We start from the raw sequence: 25,536 nt of genomic DNA on the forward strand, positions 1-25,536 counted from the left end.
TGTATGGATAGGAGTGCACAGAAGTTTGTCACCGTATTCCACAGTATCCACAGTCACGTTAATTCTCCAATAGCTCACTGTGTTGCTTGGGACGTTCCTCTCTCTCACTCTGGCCATTTTTCATAATGCATGCTTGAGTTTTTTTGCACTCGCATTCTATCAGGTATGCAGGGATTACGTCCTTTGCATACTTCACATACTTCAGATATGGCATTACACCATTACAACCATCCCATGTGGGGTCACATTTGCAACTTTAGTTTGCATTGTCAAAAAGGATCACCATCACCATAACCGTCCCTCCCACTAAAGTGCAAATTGAATTACAGGCACCCCTGGAATGGAGTGGAATAACTCGACTGCTCTTCTCTCCCATGTACACAGCATGCTTATCGTACTACCCCAAATAACTTAGTCTTGCTCTAATACGAAGTTCACAGGTCAGCCCCACTGGGAGTCCTTTGGATTTGGAGTTGTTTGTCCACGGTCCTTCTCTTTAACCATGCTTCCTGACCCACAAAAACTGTTTCACACTTGCAGTTTGATGAACACTATATTTGTGCCTTTTAATGAAGACCTAACACAGAGATGTGCTGATGTGAAGATAAACCACCTCTTCCACCACCTGTTTTAGCCTGCCGGATGTCTCACCTTTGGGTCCTGGTCCCTTCTAAACCCACTACACTTCAACCCTCCCCCCTCATATCTCTCAGCTGTATTTCTTTTTTTGACCCTCAGTCCCTGTGCTTCCAGGCGCGTACCACCAAGGAGGACAGCACCAGGGGTACTACATGCACCAAGGCAGCATGTCCTCAGTGAGGTCTGTCCAGTCCCCCCCTCAATCTGCCCCCATGGTGAGTCTCAATGCACGGCAGGAAATCATAGATTGTTCTTTCACACTGCTGATTACTCAGTACTGTCTAGCCAATATACTTCTTTACACTATGTTGTGCTACAGCTTAATTTGTGTTGTGCGCACCGCTGGTGTTAAAAATAGAGAGTTATTTCAAAGTCTTTTGACAACAGTGCAGTTGCAACTGTATTTATGGAACACCTGGTATTGTTCCACATGAAAAATATGTACAGTAAATGTAAAACAAATCTCAAGTAGAGATATCAACTGTAGCCAGCAGCAGTTAACCCTAACTTTTGTTTGCCATCTCTTCCACTTTCAGAGAGTGTACCGCGCGCTCTACGACTACGCTGCCCAGGACCACGACGAGGTGTCTTTCCGCGATGGCGACGTCATCATCAACGCCCAGCCCATTGATGAGGGCTGGATGTACGGCACGGTTCAAAGGACCGGCAAGTCTGGCATGCTACCCGCCAACTATGTGGAGTTCTTCAATTAGAGGGGAGGGCCTGGTCCTTTTTGGGGGGGGGGGGGGGGGGGGCATGCCGTCCCCCAAACCCCACCCCGGCCCCCATCCAAGCTGAGGGCACAATAGAAGTCCTGGGAGGCTGAGGAGTCAAGTGCATTCTAGTTCCGAGAAACACATTACAGCCATAATTTTAGTCCCGCTGTTTAGATCTTTATGGGCATAACCTGGACAAGTATTCCGCTCCTCCTGTGCCACATATTAATACACATCTTGCTTTACAAAACTGTGATTCAGCTATGGGTAAGGGGATTAAAATGTCATGTTGTTTTGGTCCCGGATAAATAAATTGAAACGGATTATGACAGTTTGTCTTGTTCTACTCAGGTAGTAACATTCAGTAATATAAGCAGAGAGAGAGAATATGAATATGCGTTGAATGGTAAATAGAATTGCCCTGCCCCCAGGACTTCTGTTCGAAGGACAGACCTGCCTTGTTTTATTCCTTTGTGTTTCTATTTTTGTTTAACTTTCACATTTAGATGTTGTCACTAATACATTTTTTATTATTGTTATTATTATTATTATTATTATTATTATTATATTATGATTTACAAAAAAGGAAAAACATTGAGTGTCAGGCTCCAAGTTTTCCAGTAAGATGGTCTGCAAACCATAACCGGTTATGTTATTATTAACACTTTTTTTCTTATAAAATATTGTGTAAACCAACTCTGCAACTGTTGTTCAGTGCTGTAGACATGGTAAACAATGTCTCCTGTCTCATTGACCTTGACTGTGTTTTATGGCTGTATAAAATATGCATGTACAGAATACTAACTGGGATCCATAGTAAGTTTTCAGAGGCACTGCCCAACTCTATCCAGTGAGTAGCCATTGAATCACTGTCTCCTACAGTTGTGTTTTATGAAACATGTTGAAGCAAAGTTCCAGCAAGTTGTTTTCTTTCTGTGGCCAATGGCATGAGAAGACCATGAAAAAAAGATATTTGTGTATATTAGTACTGCTGAATCTCAAGGTTGTTTGGATGAAGAGACTATGATAAGGGCAGTCCAAAATATGCCAGTTATATAAGCAATATATCATTTTGTCACTTAGATACATATATACAGTACACCCTTAAGATCCATGTTTCTGCAGCAGAGTCATGGATAAAATGGATATTGTCCAGAATATTCCACATTATTAAACTCCAGATTAAACTCCATAGTGTGTTGCTCATCTAATTTACAAATGGTTTTTAATCAAAACTCTGCACATCAGTCTTGAGTTACGATTTTCTTGTACAAAAAAAGGTGTTTCCCTTTGTTGATTTGATTGTGTTAACAGATGCACTGTACCAGACAATAATTGCTTTTGATAACAATGCACCTGAGTTTTTATTAATTGCGGTGGTTCACATGTGTGGCAAATAAACTGCTTTGTCAACATTCATAGATGCTTGCCTCGTTATGTTTTACTTATGTTTAGGAACTACCGTTTGAATGCATTTGAACCCAAAATAAAAATGTATTTTCCTAATATTTATGAGTTTACTAAAATGTTTTATATTTCTCCAAACTTAAAATATGAATTCTCTTAGTCCCATTTCCAACGTATTATTTACACGATAGTGACTGTTACTCGCTACAACAGCAGGGGGCAATGTGAGTTTAAACTGAATAAGGAAACTGCTGAAGCAGAATAATAAGACGAACATCCTGCACGCCCCAATGTTGCGCTTGCGCGAGAGCTTTGAAGGAACCTAAGGGAAGCACAACGAGTTGAGCACCGTGCCGCTCATTGCTGAGAGAATCGGCATTCTGATATACTGTAAAATGATGAAGTTTCTACCAAGGTTACTTTTACTGTTGCTACTAGCCTTTCCAACAACGATTATAATGAAAGGTAAGTGAGACTGATTGAGTACTGTCAATTAAATAGCCTCCTTGGCTTGAAACTGCCGCTCAGTCAACGGTAAAAGCTAGCCAGTTAGCTGACGTGCTAAGGTGGCGCATTGAGTGGAAGGCCAGTCCATACGCACTGACATTAAATGAATTTAACGCTACAGTAGCTATTTCTCATTAGTGCACATTGTTTGGTAGCATGTCCGATACCCCTGGTTTGTGAAATATAGTCATGATCGTATGATTTATATAGCTACTTTGGGTTATTTGCTTTTGTGATCAACTGCACTTGACTGACGTGTCCTTACGGCTTGGCTAGATATGTAGGTTAGCCCGCTACCTCCTTAGCCACAAGTAATGGCTAGTTAGCATTCGCTAACATAATCTAATGTTAGTCAGCCAATAAGTTGTTTGAAGTTAGCATGGTGAATGCTACCCTGTCAAGACGGCGTTCGCTAAGTAACACTAAGTCTGCTTGCTAGTTGCGATATTATTGTCAACTAAACTAACCAAAAGTAATTCATTTATAAATTAGATGCATTAAGATTATGTGCATTAGCAACTGTTAAATCGTAATTTGGCTGTTGGATTAGAGGATGTTTATCCTAACGTTAGTAAGTGTAGCAGCTCAACTAGGATAGGAAGGCTACCAAGACCGTGAACCCACAGAGCTGTTTCCTAACTTGTAGTCTCTCCAAGGAGTCCACTTCAGGGTCCTGTCCTCTTGTCCCAGTTATTTTCAGAACTAAGCCAGGCCATTTTCAGCTTTGGCTAGCAATGGTTAGCGTTTGCCATTCTGAGAGACATTTCTGAGCGTTCCTCAGAGCGTTTTTATCAAACTGTAGCTAGCCAACAGATTGTGCATGGACTTCAATGCAACGTCCACGGTTGGAATCGACCAAGGCTTATAGTAACAGTTGCTAGTAGTTACATTTACATATTTTTGTTACTTGTGCTTTGCCCTCACACGCATGGATTGAAAGTCCATGACGTATCCTAGTCCTTGCTAAACCTCTCGTCATTTTGCCGTAATGTAGGACCATTGGTAGCAGCACAGGATGCTACAGAGGACGAGGAGGCTGCCGATGAAGATTTAGGAGATGATGTGATTGCCGAGGAGGATGACGAGGCCGAAGTGGAGGATGATGAACACACGGAGTTGGTAAGTGCTCAGCCTGTTGTTTTCCTTGTGTGTGTGTTTTCATACTTCACTAGTTTGGCTCTGGGGTGCGTAGAATTATTTATTGAGAATAGATAATAAGGGCTCCTTTTGTAGGTTGTACCTCAATGATTTGCTGAACATGGTTGTTCCCTTACTCTTGCCACACTAAGGACATACTTCTTTGATTATGCTTATTAAACATTCTTCTTCCTTTGCAACACAGACGGAAGAAAAAGAGGAAGAGGAGGAGGAAGAAGCACTAACGGGAGAGGTCAAGGCCTCTCCGCATGCCGATACAACCATTCTCTTTGTAAAAGGAGATGGTGAGTGTGAGTCAAGCCATTTTTACTTTTTCTTAATCAGTTCTTGCCTCTGCCTGCTTGTTTTCCTGCTCAGATGAGTCTGATGTTGTTGGACAGAAATTGACATTAAGAATTCAGAAATATTTGATGATAATGGGGTCAGTTGAGGTTAACTGGAGTCGTCAATCTAGTGTTCTGATTACAATCATATTTTATCAGCAGAGAAAGTACAGTGTGACCTGAAATCTGTCGAGAGAAATTAAATAACATGATGCCATGAACAACTGCAGAATATTTTGAAAGCTGGCATTGCTTCAGCAATCAGACAGAAAGCCAAGACTGTCGCTTAGATTGGACACCTTTCATATAGCTGCTCTTACCCTTGACTCGCATCCTAATTTCCTCCTTCCCATCCCCAGACTTCCCAGCCAACAACATTGTGAAGTTCCTGATGGGCTTCACCAACAAGGGCGCGGAGAACTTTGTGGTGGAGTCCCTGGACGCCTCCTTCCGCTACCCGCAGGACTTCCAGTTCTACATCCAGAACTTCACGGCCCTGCAGCTGGGCCTCGTGGTTCCCCCTCAGCGCCAGGCCACCTTCGAGTACTCCTTCATCCCCGCCGAGCCCATGGGAGGACGCCCCTTCGGCCTGGTCATCAACCTCAACTACAAGGACAGCAATGTGAGTTCAGTTCTGCTGCTCTAGTGCTCACCTCAGATTTAAAAAAGTGAATAAGCTACTATATTTTTGTCATATACTGAGCTGATTTGACTGAATTGGCAGTCTTGCAGTAGGTGGAGCACTGTGGGCAGCTAGGTTTAGTGTAGTATACTGTATGTGATATGTGGTAGACATGTATGACATGGAATGTAGCCTTAATTGTAACTCTTGATGCACAAGCTTTGATTTTCAAGAAGAGAAGTGGGTGAAACGCAGACGAAGAAAAAAAATTGGATTCACTTGACATTTTGTGTAGCATGCCTTGGATAGTGGTTCAGATGGTTGACTGCAAGATGGAGTTGAAGGCCATGGTTCACTGTTGCCATGCATTTTCTGACCCTCTCGCTCTCTCTCCCCCCCATCAGGGCAATGTGTTTCAGGATGCAGTGTTCAACCAGACTGTTACCGTCACAGAGAGGGAGGATGGCTTGGATGGAGAGACGTATGTGAATGCTTTCTTAGTTGTTAATCCTCTTACATATACATTATTCAGTTTCTCCAGGATTTAGTGAATGTTAGTTAGTTATTTATTTATTATTTATGGCTAAATAAACAGGTGGACTCCACGATATGCCTTAAGTTTAATATCAAGTTCAAACACTATTTACAATTTCAAGGCAGAATAACATAATGTGCAAGTATTTTCTTTAACTTGTAATGAGATCCAGCTTTGTTACCAAGCTAATCTCACCGCGGTCGTCAATCCGTCACACACCTGACAGTAAACGAGTGGAACATTAAGCAGTGGCATTTGACACAGACGGTGTAATCTTATACCACCGTCAGGAGGCCAGAAGAAGTGGAATTAAGCTGCAATTGAACATCAAGGCTTATTTTCTGCAATTTTTTTTGCACAATGTCTGCTGTAAAAAGAACATATGCAGCGTCGCAAAACATTTTAATTCTCAAATTGCAGAATTTTGGTTTCACTAGTGGCACTGAATCAGTGGTTTGCTTTTGTAATTTAAGATGTCAACAAAACTATCTATACAAACACTGGAGTAACAGTTTTATGGAGCAACCTGAGATCTCTGAATTGCCACCAGGGGGCGTTGTTGTACGTACACTTTTGTTGTACTCTTAATGTCATTCTGCTTTTTCTCTCACCTATTCAGGATCTTCATGTACGTCTTCCTCTCTGGTCTTGGACTCCTGGCTGCCGTTGGGCTTCACCAGTTGCTGGAGTCAAGAAAGGTAAAAGACAAGTGCATGTAGAAACGCAAGCATTCATAACCCACACACATGCCAGAAACGCCCTACCTTAACCCAGTAACTAGCCAGTGCAAGAACCCGTACGGTGATGATGAGACATTGTTAGTCACTGACATGTGTAGGTGCTTGTGCAGTGCAGGTTGTAACCCATCATGTTGTTTTCCCAGGAGAGGCACAGCAGAAGCAGGAAAAGAAAGTTTGATAAGGCAGCCATGTTTCTGCAGATGATGAAGGTAGACAGGAGACACAGGACAGAACGTTTGCTTGTCAGGACAATGACCATTGGCTGGGTTTAGTCTCTCATGCCTTTGGAGTGGGCACATGAAGACTGGGTCACCTTGTGCCTGGTTTGGAAGTTAAACAACATGCTAAACAGACCTCTGCTTTCGCCTGGCGTTTCTTTTTAGAAGAGATTTGTCAGATTTAGTCATTATGCCTTGGTGCAACAGGCATCATTGTAAGATGCTAATGACTAAGTGGCCTCTTACCATAAGTTTCAGAACTGTACTTAATCCTGCAAATTACTACAGATATCCAGTGAGTGTGCAACTGGCAGACTCTCCCAGCGATTGGCTCACCTTGAGAACATCAGACAGCATATGGCATTTTGTGAGCACAGGCTTTTTGAGACTAGGTCCAAAGTTTGTGGAGGTCCGGAGGAGCAATACTATTGATAATCGAAAAGCTGTTAAAAAAAAAAAAAAAGCATAATATTCAGTCTTCAGCATAAAATATTTTACATAATACAGTGAAACACAGTGTTGGAAGAAGGGTTTTGTAACCACATAAAATCACCATGATTCATCTGTAGCCACAGGAATGCTGTAGGCTGTAAATGAAGGCTGCATTACTATCAGCTCAGCTTTTTTGAATGCATGCATGTGCCTGTGGGCCTGTCCGTCCATCAAGTACATCAGAAGAAAAGCCATTAAGCAGGTTTCAACAGAGCAAGAATATTCCCACCCACTCCGTTATTGGGTCAGGTTAATGGAATTCAGGCACTTGGATGTGCTCATTAGGGTTTAGCGTTTGGACCTCACAGACTATTTTGATTGTTTTCTTAAACCCCCCTGTGCCGTCTCTAGAGGAGAAGACCTGTTGCTAAGGTGGAGATGGGTACCTCTAGCCACGGTGATGTCGACATGGACTGGATCCCCCAGGAGACGCTTAATCAGATCAGTGAGTAAAGCAGCCTTCAGTCTGACATGCCTTCCTTCGTGTGACCTTCACATCCTGAGCACCTCCGTCATCTGCACCTCTGTACTTGCTTAAAGCATCTCCACCTGTGTAGTAGCCTTGCCAATGGATTCACATAGCCTCTCTCATGTGGCCGTCAGTACATTAGGCTCCCTCTTCTCCCTCTTCCTGCAGTGATTAGGTCACGTGTTTGCTTGTAGTTGTGTGTGTATTGTACAACATCGCTATATCCTGTTTTTGAAATCATAATCTCAAGTCTATAAAGGTGCATGGTTGAATATATGATTTGTTGTCATCATAGATTTGAATGGCTAACTTAGGTGATTTGAAATGCATGCTTTAAAAATAAACCCGCTTTCTCCTTCCCTCTGCTGCATGTTTAGTGGTGTCGGTGCTCTGGAAACTCTATTTGTCAAGCCTCTGTAATGTTTGCATGTATGCTTTGGTTCTCACCACCTGGTTCTCTTGCTGTCTCTGCTTGGGGCACTCACTCGTTCTTTCTCTCTCTCTTTCTCTCCTTTTTTTCCCCCCTCCTCTCTTCCTCCCCGGCATCTTCAGTGCAAAGTCGGAGAGGTGAGGCACCCCTTCTCTCAGGATGATGAAGTAGTAGTACAGAAACAGAGCTTAGTGTTTGTCAGCATCAGTCAAGTAAAATGATTTATTAGTAATGAATATTACCCTTCATGTTTGGCATTGTTCAGTTCTTGTCAACCCTTGTGGTCAGTCCATCAAATCCCAGTGGCTGATTGAGCTGACTGAAGGATTATCTTCTGGGTATATGATGGTGTGTTAACCCGTCCCTCTCTGATGTATCGTATCTTCCTCCCTCTCAGACAAGGCGTCCCCCCGAAGGTCGCCCCGCAAGAGGACGCAGAAGCGCTCGGCAGGCTCAGACGAGTGAGGGGCCCGGCCAGGCCAGGCCAGGCAGGCATGGCACAGTTGCTGGTTGGTCACGTGACACTGTGGCCGCACTGCGCTTCATGATCGCTGGGGAGGGTGCTCACCCCAACCCCACCCTGCACACCCCACACACACACACCCCACACACACACCCCACACACACACCCCACACACACACCCCACACACACCCCACATACACACCACACACATTCACACACACATTCACACACACATTCACACACACACATTCACACACACCCCACACACCCCACATACACACACACACACATTCACACACACACACACATTCACACACACACACACACACACACATTCACACACACACACACACACATTCACACACACATTCACACACACACACATTCACACACACACACATTCACACACACACAGAGACACACACACAGAGAGACACACACACACACACAGAGAGAACCTAGTACCGCCCTTTATAGAGTCTGCCCTCTCCAAACAATATGTAAAGTAATATGACTCCTAGTTCCCCCCCAAAAATCTGGACAAGAAGAACAAGAAAGCTGTGAGGTGGGGGGAAGAAGTTTGAAAAGTATGTGCAGTTAGATGAACATTAGGATAGACATCTGTCCTTGAAAAGGGGTTACGTTTATTTTTTTTGTTTTGTTTTTTTTTCTCTTGTTTTGTTTTTGTTTTGGTGATCTCTTGACAGAAATGGTTAATTTACAGGTTTAAACCATAGACACTGATTCACACTCTTCAGGGTTTATTCACATTGTTTGTGATGATGTCAGGGTCACTCAGCAAAACATCAACAAAAACTAGAAGATATGCTCTGAGGTATGACTGCAATTTTTTTTTTTTTTTTTTTTACTTTTGAGAGCCATGTGTTCTTTTTTTTCTTCTCTTGCACTGGTCTTCTGTGTGCTTGAGCACACGGGCATCAATGAAGGCTGCCGCTGTGTTGGATAGCGCCACACAGAAAGCCTGGCTTTGACTTGCCATCTGAAGTGCACTGCGATGTTCAGCCATTTTACTTCTTATGCGAACTCACATAATAATATAAGATTAAGATATGAATTGTGATGATTTTGTTCTTTTTTTGTCACCATATCCTAGATGTGCCTCATACGACAGTGAACTTCTCCAGTTTGTTCTTTATTCAAAATTCCCATTTTTGATGAATTATTACTACTTTGATGTCAGGATTTTAAACCTCTTTTTGTACGTTACCTGAAGAAAGCACTGTTGTATAGGTGAATACAAATGGGATAAAATGCAGTTAATTTATTTCTTCTGATTGTCCGACCTATGAAATTTTTTTTTTTTGTATACTGTATCTCTTACACTGATGCCAGAGGTGACGCTCACTACTGTACTTTGAAAAGGCCCCTTCAGATCGACTCCTGTGGTGACCCAAAGAACCACATGCTTTCTGTAGCAACTTCTCGCATCGACGCGTAACTCTGCAAACTTTGTGCTATCCCGGGTGGAAGGCGAGCAGTCATCCGTAAGACGACAAAGCATCAAAAGGCAAAGTTTCAGGATCGATCCATCTCGTGTCCAAGCTGTTGGATCTCTATGTGTTGTCTTTTTTTTTTCAACATCGCCTTTTTTACCATGTTGAAGTAAGTCAGCGGAAGGGTGCTTGTCTTTTTTTCTTTTTCTTTTGAATGATAAGACCACTCTGTGTCTTGTACATTTTTTTTAAGTCTTCTGAGTATTAACAACATAAATGTGTACATTTGGAGTGAATGACGTGGATTGAATAGGCAAAAAATAAACGTGAATGAAACTTTGTGCAAGTTTGGTCCGTTTGGCGTTTCTGTGCTCTTTTAGCTCTGTTTTATGGTCATATTTCAAAGCATTGCAGAGCCAAAAGGCTTCTAGTACAGTAATACTTTAAGGTTGCATATTTCAACCCTTACACATACTGGAATGTGTGTTCAAAGTTAATTTCAAAGATGAACGGCCATACAGAGATGAGGAATTTAGATGAGGTGGTGAGTTTAAGTTATGTTCCAACATATTTTACATTTCTTTTCAAGATTCATGCAAAACTTCCCATGGAGAGAATGTATAGGTTTGACCTTGATTATAAATCACACCAGCAACTGATGTTGCTACCAAAGAGTGTGAGCAAATTAAGTAAACTACTTTTGACTACAAATGTCTCCTTTTGTGTGACGAAGCAACTTGTGTTTGTACATGCTTCCTTGTATAATTAAACAGTTAGATTTATTATTAGATATTACCTTATATCGGTTTAGATATGTTTGCTCTCCAACAAAACAACAACAAAAAATGACAATGAAATTTCAAATGAACCTTACAGTGATGTGGATGTAGCACCAGAGGGCAAGGCACTATGTTAGTGACACCATTGTTTATGTTTGCCATGTGTTGCGGGCACTCAGCTAATATCTGCAATGTCTGACGGGACCATAAGAGGGCAGTAGAGGATCTGGTGATAACTTTGTTCACAGTAGTTTTTGTTTATTTGTTTTTGTTTTTAAACTGTTTTTGAAGCACTTATAACATTGCTCTCAAAACAATCAAAAACTTTATCATGCCAATTTATGACCCAGGTAAAGTATTGGTCACACTTAAACCCAATATCAACAAAGCACTGTAAACATTCATAAAGGATTGTTAAGTATTCATATCGCTTCATAACAGTTGACATAAGGCTATATGTATACATACTAATGACTGCACTCGTAAAGCATTACAGTGTTATAGTATAAAGCCTTACAGTCTAAAGTATCAGGAGTCATAATAAAGCTTATTTTACATCTTGATAATGACACTGATGACATCTTTGCCGTATGTCAAATGCTCTTCCTGTAGCCACATGTGACTCCATACAAGCCTATACTTATACTACAGCATTATAGTGCTTTATGAGTGCAGTTATGTCTATTTATAAATAGTTATGTAGACTTATCGTCTCACTATGATGCATTTTGAATATTTTATAAACATTTATAAATGTGTTATAATGCTTCATGGATACTGGGTTTAAGTAGAGTATTACCAAAATACTTCATCATGCTTATAAGGCCTAAAGAATAAACACAATGTGTGTCACAAAATATTAATGTAAACTGGTTTTGTTTAAATAGGTGTAGGACAACATGTTACATTTCATTTTCTTGTCTGATATCCTGATTTGCACATGTGTGTGTGTGCAGAAATGAATGCCAAGTTGTAGAGGACTGAAGTGAAGAGGATGAATTGTAGTCTCTGCCCACTTAAATATTTTAAAGGCTGATCTGACTAATTGTAATGTCCTGCAAGATGGCAAGGGCAGAGCTGCAGTCTGAGAGTGAAGCAGAGCTCTCGAGTTAAGCGACAATCTAAGTTGTCAGCGGATATGTACATACATGTGTAACTGAACAGTAAGCAGTAGGCCTTCTGAAAATGAACTTTGACCAGACAGTGAGAGGGTTTTCTGTTCTATCATCAAATATGTACAATGTGATATAGGCAAGTTATTTAAGAAAGATGGATATTGACTTGCTTGTGGCATTTGTGTGGACAATAAGCCAAATGGCACATTGTAGGATGCAAACCAGAGATAGGAATTTCATTAGTTTTTTTTTTGCCCAAAGATCAGTTACTACATTAAAAAAATTAATATAGCAAAAAGAACAGACCTTCAGGTAATGTCAATCAACACCGGACTGGTTGTTACTTGAAATCTCTGACTTCAGGTTCCTATTAAGTTTTTAACAGACAACGGATCAAGCACCCCACGGCAATGGGTGTTGCCTCGTTACCACATTCGTGTAGGATAGACTGGGGTGCACTGTAGTTAAGGGTTAATGGAAGGCTTACGAATTTGCATATTCGTTATGTTGTATACGTATCACGAGCACAACTTTACAGAGATGTTGCAATAAATCTCTATAACATCTTCATATCTACAATGACAGATCTTAAATCACTGGAGGTTTGAACAGATTCGTTTAACAAATGACACATCCCGAAATTGTACAATTATGGGGCATGCCGCATCTGGCGGAACATAGACAGCGCACTGCATAACCTCCGGAAACAAGCAATTGCTATATCTTACTTGCGTATATGTGCTGTATGTGACTTTCTGTCACAAACTGTCTGTCACAAACAATTGCGAAATCTCCGGTTGGGGTTCCTGGTAGAGCATAGTTTACTCAATCAATGAAGAGGTACAGCGGCCTTTTAACCACCTCATTGACTATTTGCTCATTCAAACTCTCCTTGCTTGTTTACCCTCCCTCGCAGAAACGTCATGCGGTAAGACTATACTTCAACCGGTGCCATTCCTGTTTGACTGAGCAGAATCCCCTTGGAGCGCCTCAGCCGACCAATACTCCACCTGGGACTCCTTCGACCTCGCATTTTGGATGCTGATTCTTTCCGAAGTCTGCTTGATCAAAAGTATGGAGGATAAGATGTTATAAAGGACAATAACGGCAAGAATGGGTGGAAAAACGCGATTGTTAGCTGAAGTCCTCTGCGCTACTTTGTTATCCCTGAGTGGCTTAATTTTGGCTGAGAAGAAAGGTAAGGTATCGTTACAACAATTTCTGTCACTAGTTTTAGCTGCGTTTTATTTGAGCGCTTTTTTGTGCCATGTGTTGTGTCACAGTGAAGAGTGTTTCTTTCTGAAAATAGGTTTCTGTAAGACGTAAGCTACAAACGTTTCAACTATTGTTATGCATAAAGTTCAGCGTCCGAGAGTGTACTCTGAAGTTCAGATTCGTTGTCCAATAGCCGAGTTTGTGTTAGTTTATAGTCCAAGAACGGGTTTTACTATTACCAAGTCACATGAATTAATGCGTTTATGGGTGGAGTGAAGAAAACTGAGATCACAGCTGGGAGGCTGCTTCGATTCTGTTAAAAAGGAACAAAACTCAGCCAGTTTTAAGAGACCACATTGTCACCACGAAAGTAACCTGAGACCATCTCCACCCAAATGAAAGCCGAGGGGCAAAACCACAGGCAGGTGCTCAAAACTCTCAACTGATATGAACGACAAGTTGAACATAAACAAAACCTCAAATGCACTTAATATGCCAATCGATCATACTTTAACAAGGCTTAAATAAACCACACAGCGATGCACACTCCAATGTCTTGTTCTGTTAAGAAAGAGCTGGATCTGTTTCCAGATGCCAGATGGCGAGCAGCGGAGAGGCTGTTGGCTCACCGTGTGGGCTATGCCCTGTCTGTCTACCCCTGCTTGCCCCAATCAAGCAGCCCTCCGATATTCAGGGGTGCTCGCCCAGCCTTTGTCTGCACCCTGAGCAGGCATCAAAGCAGATGGCCCTCAATGTGTCTCCACTCACCAGTCCAGACTAAGATAAGACATCTATCTATTCCAGGCCTTTTTTTTCTGTGAGCGGAGTGTGGGCTTTGTTTGTGAGTGAGTTATCACAGGATGAGTAGGTTTCTGAGTAGGTGTTGTCAGAGATGCCCCAAACGTTAGTCGATGGTTCTTGTCCGATTGTCTTGAGGTAAAATATGTGATGTTTCACCGGGCTGTCAATGTTAAAGAACTATTGTAATTGTAGTTTGGTGCTTTATTTATGAAAAAAATATCTGTACACCTGATGACTTCTCAGGTGATGTTTCTGTGAATATGCATATAAATATAGGTAAACATTATTTAAATACAAGGTTAAAATATTCATTCAGAGTATTATACATTAAAAAGGGAAGTCAATAATTGTTCATTACCCATTGAAGGATGCATTTACTTTCATTTTCACTTCTTATATATTGAAGTCCTCACATTAACAAGGTGCTGAAGGCTCTGAAGTTTAGGGTGTTTCAATTCAGAAAACTTGTTGTAGCTCATTTTAAAGGGAATACAAAATATATTTCAGCCCAATGTTGAGCTTTACATTGCACCATGATGTGATTCAGTTGTGATAAAGTCCGACCAAGACACCCTCAGTAAATCTGCGGCTGAAAAGAGGCTGATGAGGCGTTTCCTTTCACTTGCTTTAATAACCCATTTCCCCGCTTCTCTCGGGCTTCCCTCGCTAGATGAAGGATTGTTCAGATGTGATTAAAAGTTGCTAACGAGTGTGCTTTTTTTATTGTTATACCGGGAAAAAAGTGATTGGATGAGTGATTGTCTTCTGGAGGCTTAAGCCCTGAAGCTTATTTGATGGTGTGATAATTGATGCCAGTCATCCTCATTGTTACTTTCTTCCCAAGCAAATTCACTCCCCTCGCATCATTAGTGTCAATCAAGTCACAGGTTCCTTTTTTTTTATTACTCCCTAGATTATAATTAATTTTGGAAGAGGTTATGAAAGATGCAGTTGTTGGATTTAATTGGAAAATAACTTCGTTATGTCCTCCAGAGGATCCTGTTTTAATTTTTGTTCTCATACAGACAAGAGAGTATGGAGCCAGGCAAACAGAAAACCTATTGTCTGAAGTAGGCTTGCTCAAGTACGCCGTATTTGAGCAGCCCTTGCCGTGGAGACTTTCATGAAAATGAGTAAACATGAATAGCCGGGGTGTCGAGGAGGATGACCCCGTTAAAGACATGCACACTCGCTGGCTGTCTCCTCCGCCGCTTGGCTGAGAGTGTTCATCGTGGTGGTATTGAGTGCCGTTTGTTTTCCATGGTCTCTGTGTTGATTGTTTTGGCTCGGCCGGTGATGAAACAAATTCCCTGTGTAGCTTGATACCTTTGCTACTCTGATCTGTCTTGTCTGCTTCAGCCCCAGTATTTCTGTCTGCCCCCCCAACACACACACACACACACACACACACAAGTATGTAGAGAAAATGAATTACAAGTCCCTTATTGAGATGATAATCCATCCCTTGTCATTCTGTCTGAGGGCAGGTCTCCTTCCAGGGAAGAAGCGCTCATTACATGTTTTTGTCTCAATGAGTCTTAACCTGTATCTTAAAAGCATGAACGTGTATCTATGTTGTTACAAACACAGCAACTATCTAAATTGTTGGTGTTGGTGGGATTTCATTAATCCTCACCTCTACTGTTTTGGCTCTGGGCTGCTGTCCCTGTTCCAGCTGGATGTGTCTGTCAATCTAAGATGGTTCATACTATAACATATGCCTCCTCTGGCAATGAATAGCTCTGTGCTTGGTAGTCTTGATCGGTTATGAACAAATTAACTGGGCTTTCAAGTCCACCGTTTCATGTTATGTCCACAACATGAGTGAAAGTAGCGTACTTGGTCCTTATAAAATGTATAGCACCCTCCCCCCCCCCCCCCCCCCCCACCCACACACACACACACACGCACACACCAAGATATCATGAAACACACATCTGTTATCTGTTTACAGTTCTCTCTTATGTGGTTACCAAGTCCAGTTTTGTTTGTGCTATGAATCACTCTTTACCTTCACCCACGTCAGGGAATGTTCTTCAAATTACTTGGAAAGCAATGTCACTAAGCAGGCTCTGTAGAAAGGTTTTCTGTGGTAGAAAAGCTGGAAGGTAGATTTCCAAAAGAAGAGGAAATACTAGCAAAATGTATCTTACCGGTGAAATAATTTTTCTTTCTGCATTGTTAATAGGGTTTTTGGCTGGTGGTATATCAGAAAATGATCCATTACAATCTCTTAGAGGCAGTAATCTGTGAATGTGTAATAACTCTGGAATAATGTTTTAGTTTTATCCAGAGTGGGTGGCTATTGAAGGACATTTTATCATCATATCTAAAGGCATTGTATACAGATAGAGAGAGAGAGAGAGCGGGATGAAACTTTTTGAGTGTTGAGTTATAATTTTTTTTAACCCCTGGCAACTTAAATGTTAACAAGCTGTTTTAGAGCAGTCCGATGTCAAATAAATGATTGAGGGCAGCATTATCAAATCTACTGGACATGAGGATGTTTAACGGTAATATCACACTTTTTGGCTGACTCTGGATCAGCTTCGGACCTGACCCCTCTCCGAGTCACATCTCTATTGGATAGTCCACACATTTACAAACTGCTTGTTCAAGTGTGTTTGCACAACCTTGCTCACTGTCCCCTTGACCCAGTGTTGCACTAACAAACCCCTTGTGACGGGGGGAAGTTTAGATAATGAGGATGTGTTTGTAGGTCTGGATACATGTGGCTTATAAACTCCTCATACCTCAGAATGCCTCTAAAACAACAGACCACTAACCAAAAATGAAACACTGTGGGTCCTAAATCAACAACGAAACTGGCACTGAAAATGAATGCTACCCCTCTGGAGTCTGAGGCCTGTCAGTCGCTTTTCAGGTAGATTGGCATGCCTTGACATTGTTATTTATTTCACCTATCTTAAAAAACAGTGAATATTCATATGCTTACATTTAGCACAAACTCAGCACCAAGAATGTCATTATTATTTTTTGTTTGTTTAAAGGATCGATCTATAGTCTGGACACCAAGCATTTACTATCGATACTGCATTCCATTCCTAATTCAAAATATTGGAGAGCGTTGTCTCTCCCCCCCCCCCCAAGTTCACGCGTATTGCCAGCTTGAGGACACTGAACCTACACGAACGAGCGCAAGCTGAGCTCAACATTAAGCTGTTATACTCTGTCAGTGTTAACTAGATGCATGGCTGCCTATGTATGTTAGCCAAAGCTAAGCCTGTTATCCCCAAAAACAAGCCCACTGTTTCGAAAATAGGCTACACACTGGAGTTGCAGATGCAGATCTTAGTCATGAAGAGCCCTCACCAGTGTCCAGTGAAGCCACTGAGGGCTCAAATACCTTTGATGACCCAGCAGCACACGGACCACAGAGTATGAATGCGAGTACTGGAAAGTTGAAATTACTTAAAATGCCCGTCCCTACTAGTAGCAGTGATAAACTACTGTAAAATCAGGAGGCTTAGCTGACCTTATCTGAAGCTCAGTGTTAACTTTAGCGAAAATTAGCCAACTTGGCCTCTTTCTTAAAATCCTTAGTAGCTCTTATCTGTCTCCATCTTTCAAATGCATCTCCAATATTTACCCGTATTTTACTATGTATCTGGTTATGCAGCTTTTTAGAAGGATGCAGAGGGTTTTTTGGTTGGATAAAATCAAACATTATCTTTTACATTTACATTTACATTTACATTTAGTCATTTAGCAGACGCTTTTGTCCAAAGCGACGTACAAGGGAGAGAACAGTCAAGCTAAGAGCAATAAAAAAGCATGGTGTAACAATAAATACTACTTTACATGAGAATTAGAAAAAACAACAACCTAGAAAAGAGAAAAAAAAAAAGAAGTGCAGGAATGTAACTGCTGAAGTGCAAGTTAAGCGCTAGTCAGGTGCCAGTTAGGAGGGGAGGTGCTCTCTGAAGAGTTGGGTCTTCAAAAGCTTCTTGAAGGTAGAGAGGGACGCCCCTGCTCTGGTAGTACTAGGCAGTTCGTTCCACCAACGTGGAACTACAAATGAAAATAGTCTGGATTGCCGTGCTTGCACGGACGGCAGTGCCAAACGACGCTCACTAGACGAGCGCAGCGTCCTGGGTGTAACATTTGCCCTTACAAGAGCATTTAGGTAGGTGGGAGCAGAACCAGTAAGCACTCTGTAGGCAAGCATAAGTGACTTGAACTTAATGCGAGCAGCTACTGGCAGCCAGTGGAGCTCGATGAGTAGCGGGGTGACGTGTGCCCTTTTCGGTTGGTTGAACACCAGACGCGCCGCCGCGTTCTGGATCATCTGTAGTGGTTTCACCACGCAAGCCGGCAGGCCCGTTAGGAGGGCGTTGCAGTAGTCAAGGCGGGAGCTCACCAAGGTTTGCACCAGCAGCTGGGTGGCATACTGGGTTAGGTACGGCCTGATTTTGCGGATGTTGTATAGCGCAAAGCGGCACGACCTGGAGACAGAGGCGATGTGGGCCGTGAAGGTCAGTTGGTCATCAATAATGACCCCGAGGTTTCTTGCTGTTTTGGATGGAGCAAGAGATAAAGAGTCAGTATTGATCTTGATGTTGTGGTGGATGACCTGTTTGGCTGGGAAGACCATCAGTTCCGTTTTGGCCAGGTTCAGCTGAAGGTGGTGATTTTTCATCCATGTGGATATATCAGCGAGACAGTCCGAAATCCGCGCCGAGACCGTGGTGTCCTCAGGAGGGAAAGACAGAAACAGTTGAGTATCATCGGCATAACAGTGGTAGGAAAAACCATGCGAGCGGATGATAGGGCCCAACGAGGTGGTGTAAATGGCAAAGAGAAGTGGTCCCATCACCGAGCCTTGGGGCACCCCAGTGGTGAGGCGGTGAGGTACAGACAGCTGACCTTGCCATGACACGTTGAACGAGCGCCCAGTGAGGTAGGATTCAAACCAGGAGTGCGCCTTGCCAGAAATGCCCATACTTGACAGTATGGACAGAAGGATGCGGTGGTTGACTGTATCAAACGCAGCTGATAAGTCAAGCAGGACGAGAGCCGAGGATTGAGCTGCTGCTCTAGCTGTTTTTAAGGCCTCCATTACAGACAACAGGGCTGTTTCGGTGGAGTGACCGCTTTTGAATCCAGACTGGTTCAGATCGAGGAGATTGTTCTTTGACAGGAACTCGGTGACCTGTTTGGAAGCTGCCCTCTCAATGGTTTTAGATAGGAGCGTGAGAAGTGAGACCGGTCGATAGTTTTCCACCTGAGTGGGATCGAGAGACGGCTTCTTGAGCAGCGGCGTTACCCGAGCCACTTTGAAAAGAGAAGGAAATGTTCCAGAATTAAATGAAGCATTAATCACCTGTGTTATTGCCGGTAAGACGGCAGGCGATATGGCTTGAAGGATGTTGGATGGGATGGGGTCCAGCGGGCATGTAGTTGGACGGCTACCTGTTAGGATTTTGGAGACCTCACTCTCGCTGAGAGGGATGAAAGAAGGAAAAGATGAGCTATTGACGGTTGCGCCCTTAGGGGAGGGGGACAGTTGGTCGAACTGTTGCCCGATGGCTGCCACTTTCTCTGTGAAAAAGGAAGCAAAGTTATCAGCAGTGAGGTTAGTAGCTGGGAGGGGAGGAGGAGGGTAGAGCAGAGTTTTGAAGGTGGAGAATAGTTTCCGAGCGTCAGTTGCACCGTTGATTTTGTCATTGAAAAAAGTCTTCTTAGCAGCAGTGATGCTGGATGAGAAGGAGGCCAGCAGTGTCTGGTAGCTTGCAAGATCGTCCAGCGCGGCAGATTTGTGCCACTTTCTCTCAGCCGCTCTGAGATTGGAGCGCTGCGTTCGGAGGGTATCACTCAGCCACGAATGAGACTGGGTAGATCGAGCAGGTCTGGTGGAAAGTGGACACAAGCTGTCCAAGCATGAGCTCAGAGTGGAGCAGAGAGCTTCTGTGGCATCATTGACACCTAGTGAGGAGAAAGTGGATAAAGGTGGAAGAGCAGAAGAAACCAGAGAGGAAAAGTGGGTGGGAGAGAGGTTGCGGAGGTTGCGCCGGAACGAGACCATCGGAGGGGGGACAGAGGGTTGCTCAATGAGCCGAACATCGAAGCGAATGAAGAAGTGGTCCGAGCAATGCAGAGGGGTTACCGTTAGGTTGTCCGTGGTGCAGTTCCGAGCAAGGATGAGGTCAAGCTCTTTTCCTGCTTTGTGAGTTGGAGGAGTGGGGACCTGTTGTAGGTCGAACGAGTGAACCAGGGTTCGAAAGTCAGCTGAGTTGGGATTGTCTAGGTGGATGTTCATGTCGCCAAGGATGAGTGTTGGACACTCCTGCTCAGGGATGGATGACAGCAGGGTGTCCAGCTCATGGACGAAATCGCCCTGTTGTCCTGGTGGACGGTAGATAACAATCACATAAGTTTTAACAGGAGCAGTTACCATAATTGCATGATATTCAAAGGAGGCATACCTGTTTGAAGGCAGCAGTGGAGTGAATTTCCAGTTGTCTGAAATCAGCAGCCCCGTCCCACCTCCACGACCAGATGGCTGGGGAGTATGGGAGAAGGCATAGTTGGTGGAGAGTGCTGCCGGGGTAGCATTGTCTTCAGGTGTGATCCATGTCTCCGTGAGAGCCAAGAGCCCTAGGGAGAGGTGGTTGGCATAACCTGAGATGAAATCAGCTTTCTTGACTGCAGACTGACAGTTCCACAGGCCAACAGAGAAAGAGGTTACAGTAGATGAGGTTTGTTGGAGTGAGCGGAGGTTACCCAGGTTGCGCTGCCGTCTGCTGCGCTGCGATCTTTTTTGACAACCAGTGACAACAGAGATGCTACTGTGACACATGGCTATGGCAGAGTCAAAATGTCTCTGTCGGTCCAGTTGATTTGCTTACTTACACAGCAGCAACACGCTGTGTTGGCGTTCCTATCCGGCAACCCAGGGTGTCAAAATGGAACTGGTGAAATGGGCAAAGGGGATCACACCGGCCGACACAAACAGACATTCTGTTCCGGAACGGAGGAGAATATACTGGCTGTAGCATTGTTGATTTGGCGTTGCTGCCTTGTAATCGCTGGAGAAGGGGGATTTCCACAACATTATTGATGACAGCATGGGGGTCATCTGCGTTGCCACTGACAGCCCTTCTGCACTATTCCCACCAACTTGGGGGCTATCCGTGCCGCTCAGGTTCCCAATTTCACTGACGGTGTCAGGATCATGCCAATTGCCAGGCCTGTGGTGGTGCTAGGGGCGACCGGCCCTGATCTTCTCCTCAACACCTCAGGGATTATGCCTTCTACTGTCCCACCTCTGCTGTTGCCAGGGCTTGTGGGGGTGCTGGAGTGCTGCGATCGTATTTGTACCATTTTTCCAATACCCTAGGTCCACACCAAAACATTGAAAAGCCATAGAAGTGTTTGTTGTTGATGATGTGTTTGTTGTTGATCAGTGTCATGGCAACCACACGTCATTAGTGTGACCATACGTCATAGTTTCTGAAACTCTCCGATTTCCCACTCCAGACTAGAATCTCTGTGTCCGGACAGGCCAAGGGCCAGTAGGGTGCAAGCCGTTCTTGGTAGAGTACCACCGCCCTGTTCCATCTGACCAGCTGCACCCAATACACAAGGTCTGAAAGTCTCTCGATAACAGTACATGGACGGACCCATTGGCTCATCATCTTAGGAGAAAACCTCTTCTTGCACTCAGGATTGAAAAGCCATACCTGTGCACCTGGAAGCCATACCTGTGACCCTGTGTCAGGAAGAGCTTGTCTGGCCAGCTAATGCACCCCCCGCTACCGTTCACACAGGTCTCCAAGCCAGGCCCGCCCCTCACCTCTGGCTCTGCAGGAGGCCCGAACACTAAATCCACAGGATTCCGGGGCTCATGTCCAAACATGAGGGCTGCAGGGGTGCACTTTGGGACTCTAGAACTACTGTCTGGTATGTCCCGCTGTATATATATATATCTGAAAAGAATGTTTATGTTTCTAGGACAAAAACATGAACTTTTATTCCGCCAGAGGATTTGGCATCCCCTGAGTGTTAAAGTTGCAGCATACAAGACCTCGTAATGACATTTGCACAGGCCAGATATTTTAACACGAACTTCTACACTCCTGCCTCCTCTGCCTTTCCCAGTTTTGCAATGCCCATTAGCTGTGTTCTCTTATTTAATTGACATCCTCGATACCCAATCGCTGAGATCTTTTCATATTCTCTGTGCCTCTGATTACCTCTAAAGGCAGATGCCCACTCAAAAACATCTACTCTGTTGAAGTTATTTCATGGGCTTGACATTCGGAAGCCTGTGTAGATACTTGTCCACAATAGGATATTTTACAAGAACATGACCTTACACCCTGTAGCTGTAAGCGTCATTCAACTGTTAATTAATTATATTGCCTACAACACTGCAATGAGATTATTTTGTTGGAACAGTATTTTTAATCTATGAACCTTTATCTAATCCTTATAAACCATTTCACTGACTGCGTTGTCAGATACATAAAATATGTCATTGTGGTGTTTAAAAACATTCAAGGTACCAGGGCATCCATGTGGAAGCCATTATCTGTTAATAGGTGTATATTTCATACAGTATGTTATCACACTGGTCACTGTTTGTAATGGCGTTAAATCTCACTCACTTAATACATTTTTATCCACACTTAAAATTCCTGGAATTCCTGGGCCTTCAGGACATAACTCAGTGTGAAGAAAGAGTATTCCGTGCCAGCAGCAACACAATAGTCATGTGTCCAAGGTGCCTTATACAGTTAAATGGTTCAAAGAATCTGTCTTTACATCAGTGCATCAGTGTAACGAGATTAGAGGAGAGAGGGGCTAAATACGTAACTACAGTCACATTTAGTGCTGATGCCTAATCCTGTAACCCTAATGAAATGAATCAACTAGCCGTAATAACAGAAAGGGGAAAGGTTAAATGCTACCATCTTTACCACCTGCAAGACAGAACAAAGAGAACAAGTGATGTCTATGTATCATCACCTGATTCTTCTGTCTTCACAAACTCTGTTTATACATCAAATAGGCCAAGTTATCACACATCACCCTATGTATATTTAAAAGAAACAAGAAGGAATGACCAAATTAATTTCGTGCCCTGACAATACTGGACTGAATGGAAGCATTTATTTTTTGCTATTGCACATTGAAGGCAACATATTACAACCGAACCCAGAGGTGTTGTAGTGTAAACGCAAACATGGAGGGGAATCAGAGAAGCCGTCTAAATATCTTCAGTGCATGACTTATGCTGTCATAAGAACTTTTAAGTGGTGGTTAAGATCTCTCAAGGTGTGATTTTGGTAACACTTTATTTGGACAGCCTGCCTACACCCTAACCCTAACCGTAACCATAAATTAAAGTTAACAGAGTTTCAACCAATAGTGTATTTTGACAAGCGTGTGTTTTGATTGTTATTTTGAAAAGCGTGAGGAAATGTGTTTGTTTTAAGCTAATTAAGTGTGGGATATGATCTTATCACTGCAGGAGTGACTGTGTAGACATTCATTAGCAATCTATCAGTGTGCTCCTCACGTACTCTTCATAAAGGACTTGATTTGACCAAGTTTATACATTCTCTTGTAGTCACCCTGATTGGGAAAATAAAACTCATATCTTACACTGCTTTCTGCTCAAGATGCAAGTTCAGTCAAGTCTGGTTCATGGCTCTAGGAGCGTACTTGAATACTTCCGCATCCTGAACTGTAAGAAATCAGCCGTTTATGTTTTTAACTACATCCCGCACTGACATGTAACATTGCCTTTTGACTTTTGCTCTGGTGATTAACCTCTCCATCTCTCGCTCACAGTTTACAGTTCTCACCTTCAAGTTCTTACTTTTTTATTTTCATTTTTTACATCCACTAATTAATACTTAATTGTTTAGTAACCAGTGACCAGCTTTAAAAGTTATTTTGCTCATGATTTGACATCCACATTTAGAGGGAATTTAAAGCATTGCAGAGTTCATAAAAATGAATTCTGCCCTTTCTCCACTGTGACACAGAAAAAGGATTATACTGAAGTCAATAACTAGGACACTGCTTTTTGAAGATGCTCCATCCGGCAGTGTTTTAGTGAATGATCAATATGACTCTCTGTCACTGTTTTTGCAGAACCACAAAATGATGGCTGACTGTTGGTCTGTTAGTCTGTGCCTAATTTAGTGGAAAGGCCAACATTTTGCCGCAATTGATTTACAGTTAAACACGAGGAATGCGTTCAATGGCAAAAACATTTTCTGTCACCCTCTATTTTACAGAATGTCAATGCAGCACTTGTCAACCATTTAAGGCCCATGTGTTATTGGGTGTCTAGGGTGCACACAAAAGCCTCATTGTGCCCTGCACTGAGGATACCTCACTGCTGCCTGTGGGGAGGTCACTTTGGCGTCCATTTTATGCACCGTTAATGTACTTAAGTCTATGAAAATCATATCTTACATTTACAGCTGTCCAGAGCATCAAAGCCCAAGGACCCAAACACAGAAGGATATACACAGAGGATAGTAATCAACTTAGCTAATGTAACATGATGATGTTGACTATATTTAATACTTTATACGGGCAGTAGCTCATTATAGATTTTAATATCATATACAAATGTAGTGTAGTGTCTCACGTTTGTGAACACTGCTGAGTAATACAATGCACATTGCAGCCTCATTTTTCCAGTTAATGTATTTTAAAAGTTTGGGACATCATTGTCTTCATTTTTTTCGAAGATAATGAGCAATTAAACTTTATCCACCATCTATTTTTTCATTTAATTACATGCCAGCTACAGGCTTTAATATAGCTATAGCACAGTGTTGTAGTCTGTTTATTACATGTATAAGTACTCTATTTTATTTTCAATAAAAAAAATGTTCCCCCATTTGTTTCTTTTGCCCCCTAGATTTAAGCCACGGATGATAATCAGCTAATAGTTCACTTATAACTGAAGTTTACACCTGGACAAAGGTGCATTCACCTCCTGGTGAATATGGTGCATTCTCCCCATAGTTGACCTTTTAAAGACTAGCCTCAAGTTATTGACTGAAATAAAAACATACTGTTTCATTAACATGCATACAAAACTTAATGCTCACACACTTGTATGTGAACCTAAAACGGTTTAGATAAACGTATTTTAAGACCACAACAGTTAACACACTTGTGTTGAACCTTTTTTAAGAATTAGGAGTCATATGGTGATATATTGCTATTCTCCACTGCAGTCACCCAGCAATGACCTTAGTAAACAAATTAATGCCCAAATAAACCCATCAGGCCCATTCGCTCCGCCGGAGAGAGACATGGTCAAGGCCTACACATGCTCAGGAGGTGATGTGGCCCTGTCCGTTTTAAATGTGCCGTCTAATTTCAGCCGCCGCAAATGTTATTTACTACAATTCAATTTGTCTGCAGCTCCTACACATGGCTCTCATTGTGGGTGTTGATA

The 25,536-nt window shown here is 42.8% G+C and overlaps 3 protein-coding genes across 23 annotated transcripts in view; all 3 read left to right on the forward strand.

Annotated features, from left to right (window-relative positions):
- LOC105896900 (LIM zinc-binding domain-containing Nebulette-like) overlaps positions 1-2,774 on the forward strand; it is an 86,447-nt gene extending 83,673 nt beyond the window's left edge. For 13 of the 15 annotated variants that reach the window (XM_031584026.2, XM_012823708.3, XM_031584016.2 and 10 more), the window contains 2 exons: positions 739-854; positions 1,176-2,774. In XM_031584026.2, coding sequence (XP_031439886.1) covers positions 739-854; positions 1,176-1,352 — 293 coding nt within the window. In that variant the 3' untranslated portion in view covers positions 1,353-2,774. The remainder of the gene's footprint in view (positions 1-738; positions 855-1,175) is intronic. The other 2 variants (XM_031584013.2, XM_031584018.2) reach the window with 1 other exon arrangement.
- Positions 2,775-3,038: 264 nt separating this feature from the next.
- On the forward strand, positions 3,039-8,806 carry ssr1 (signal sequence receptor, alpha). Of its 4 annotated transcripts, none has more exons than XM_012823717.3 (9): positions 3,039-3,227; positions 4,264-4,388; positions 4,612-4,711; positions 5,110-5,372; positions 5,777-5,853; positions 6,527-6,605; positions 7,709-7,802; positions 8,379-8,393; positions 8,654-8,806. In XM_012823717.3, the coding sequence occupies exons 1-9, from the start codon at positions 3,158-3,160 to the stop codon at positions 8,719-8,721; spliced, it is 891 nt and encodes a 296-aa protein (XP_012679171.1). In that variant the 5' UTR covers positions 3,039-3,157; the 3' UTR covers positions 8,722-8,806. The 4 variants fall into 4 exon arrangements, with proteins under 4 accessions (XP_012679171.1, XP_012679174.1, XP_012679170.1 ...); XM_012823716.3 differs by having other exon boundaries at positions 3,041-3,227; positions 4,612-4,717; XM_012823720.3 differs by lacking the exon at positions 8,379-8,393 and having other exon boundaries at positions 3,040-3,227.
- A 4,083-nt stretch (positions 8,807-12,889) lies between these two features.
- The window catches only part of LOC105896901 (epidermal growth factor receptor), a 43,161-nt gene continuing 30,514 nt past the window's right edge, over positions 12,890-25,536 (forward strand). The window contains exon 1 of one of the 4 annotated variants that reach the window (XM_031583565.2): positions 12,890-13,266. In XM_031583565.2, the coding sequence (XP_031439425.1) occupies positions 13,182-13,266 (85 nt within the window). In that variant the 5' untranslated portion in view covers positions 12,890-13,181. Of the gene's footprint in view, positions 13,267-16,172; positions 16,969-25,536 lie in introns of those variants that run through there. The other 3 variants (XM_031583568.2, XM_031583567.2, XM_042710169.1) reach the window with 3 other exon arrangements.

Source organism: Clupea harengus, chromosome 17 (genome assembly GCF_900700415.2).
Source record: "Clupea harengus chromosome 17, Ch_v2.0.2, whole genome shotgun sequence".
NCBI lineage: Eukaryota > Metazoa > Chordata > Actinopteri > Clupeiformes > Clupeidae > Clupea > Clupea harengus.

Coding starts and splice junctions, on each gene's coding strand:
- ssr1 (XM_012823716.3), top strand. CDS start 3,158: ATGATGAAGTTTCTACCAAGGTTACTTTTACTGTTGCTACTAGCCTTT. Junction 4,718..5,109: donor TGTAAAAGGAGATGGTGAGT/GTGAGTCAAGCC, acceptor TCCCATCCCCAG/ACTTCCCAGCCAACAACATT. Junction 5,373..5,776: donor TCAACTACAAGGACAGCAAT/GTGAGTTCAGTT, acceptor CCCCCCCATCAG/GGCAATGTGTTTCAGGATGC.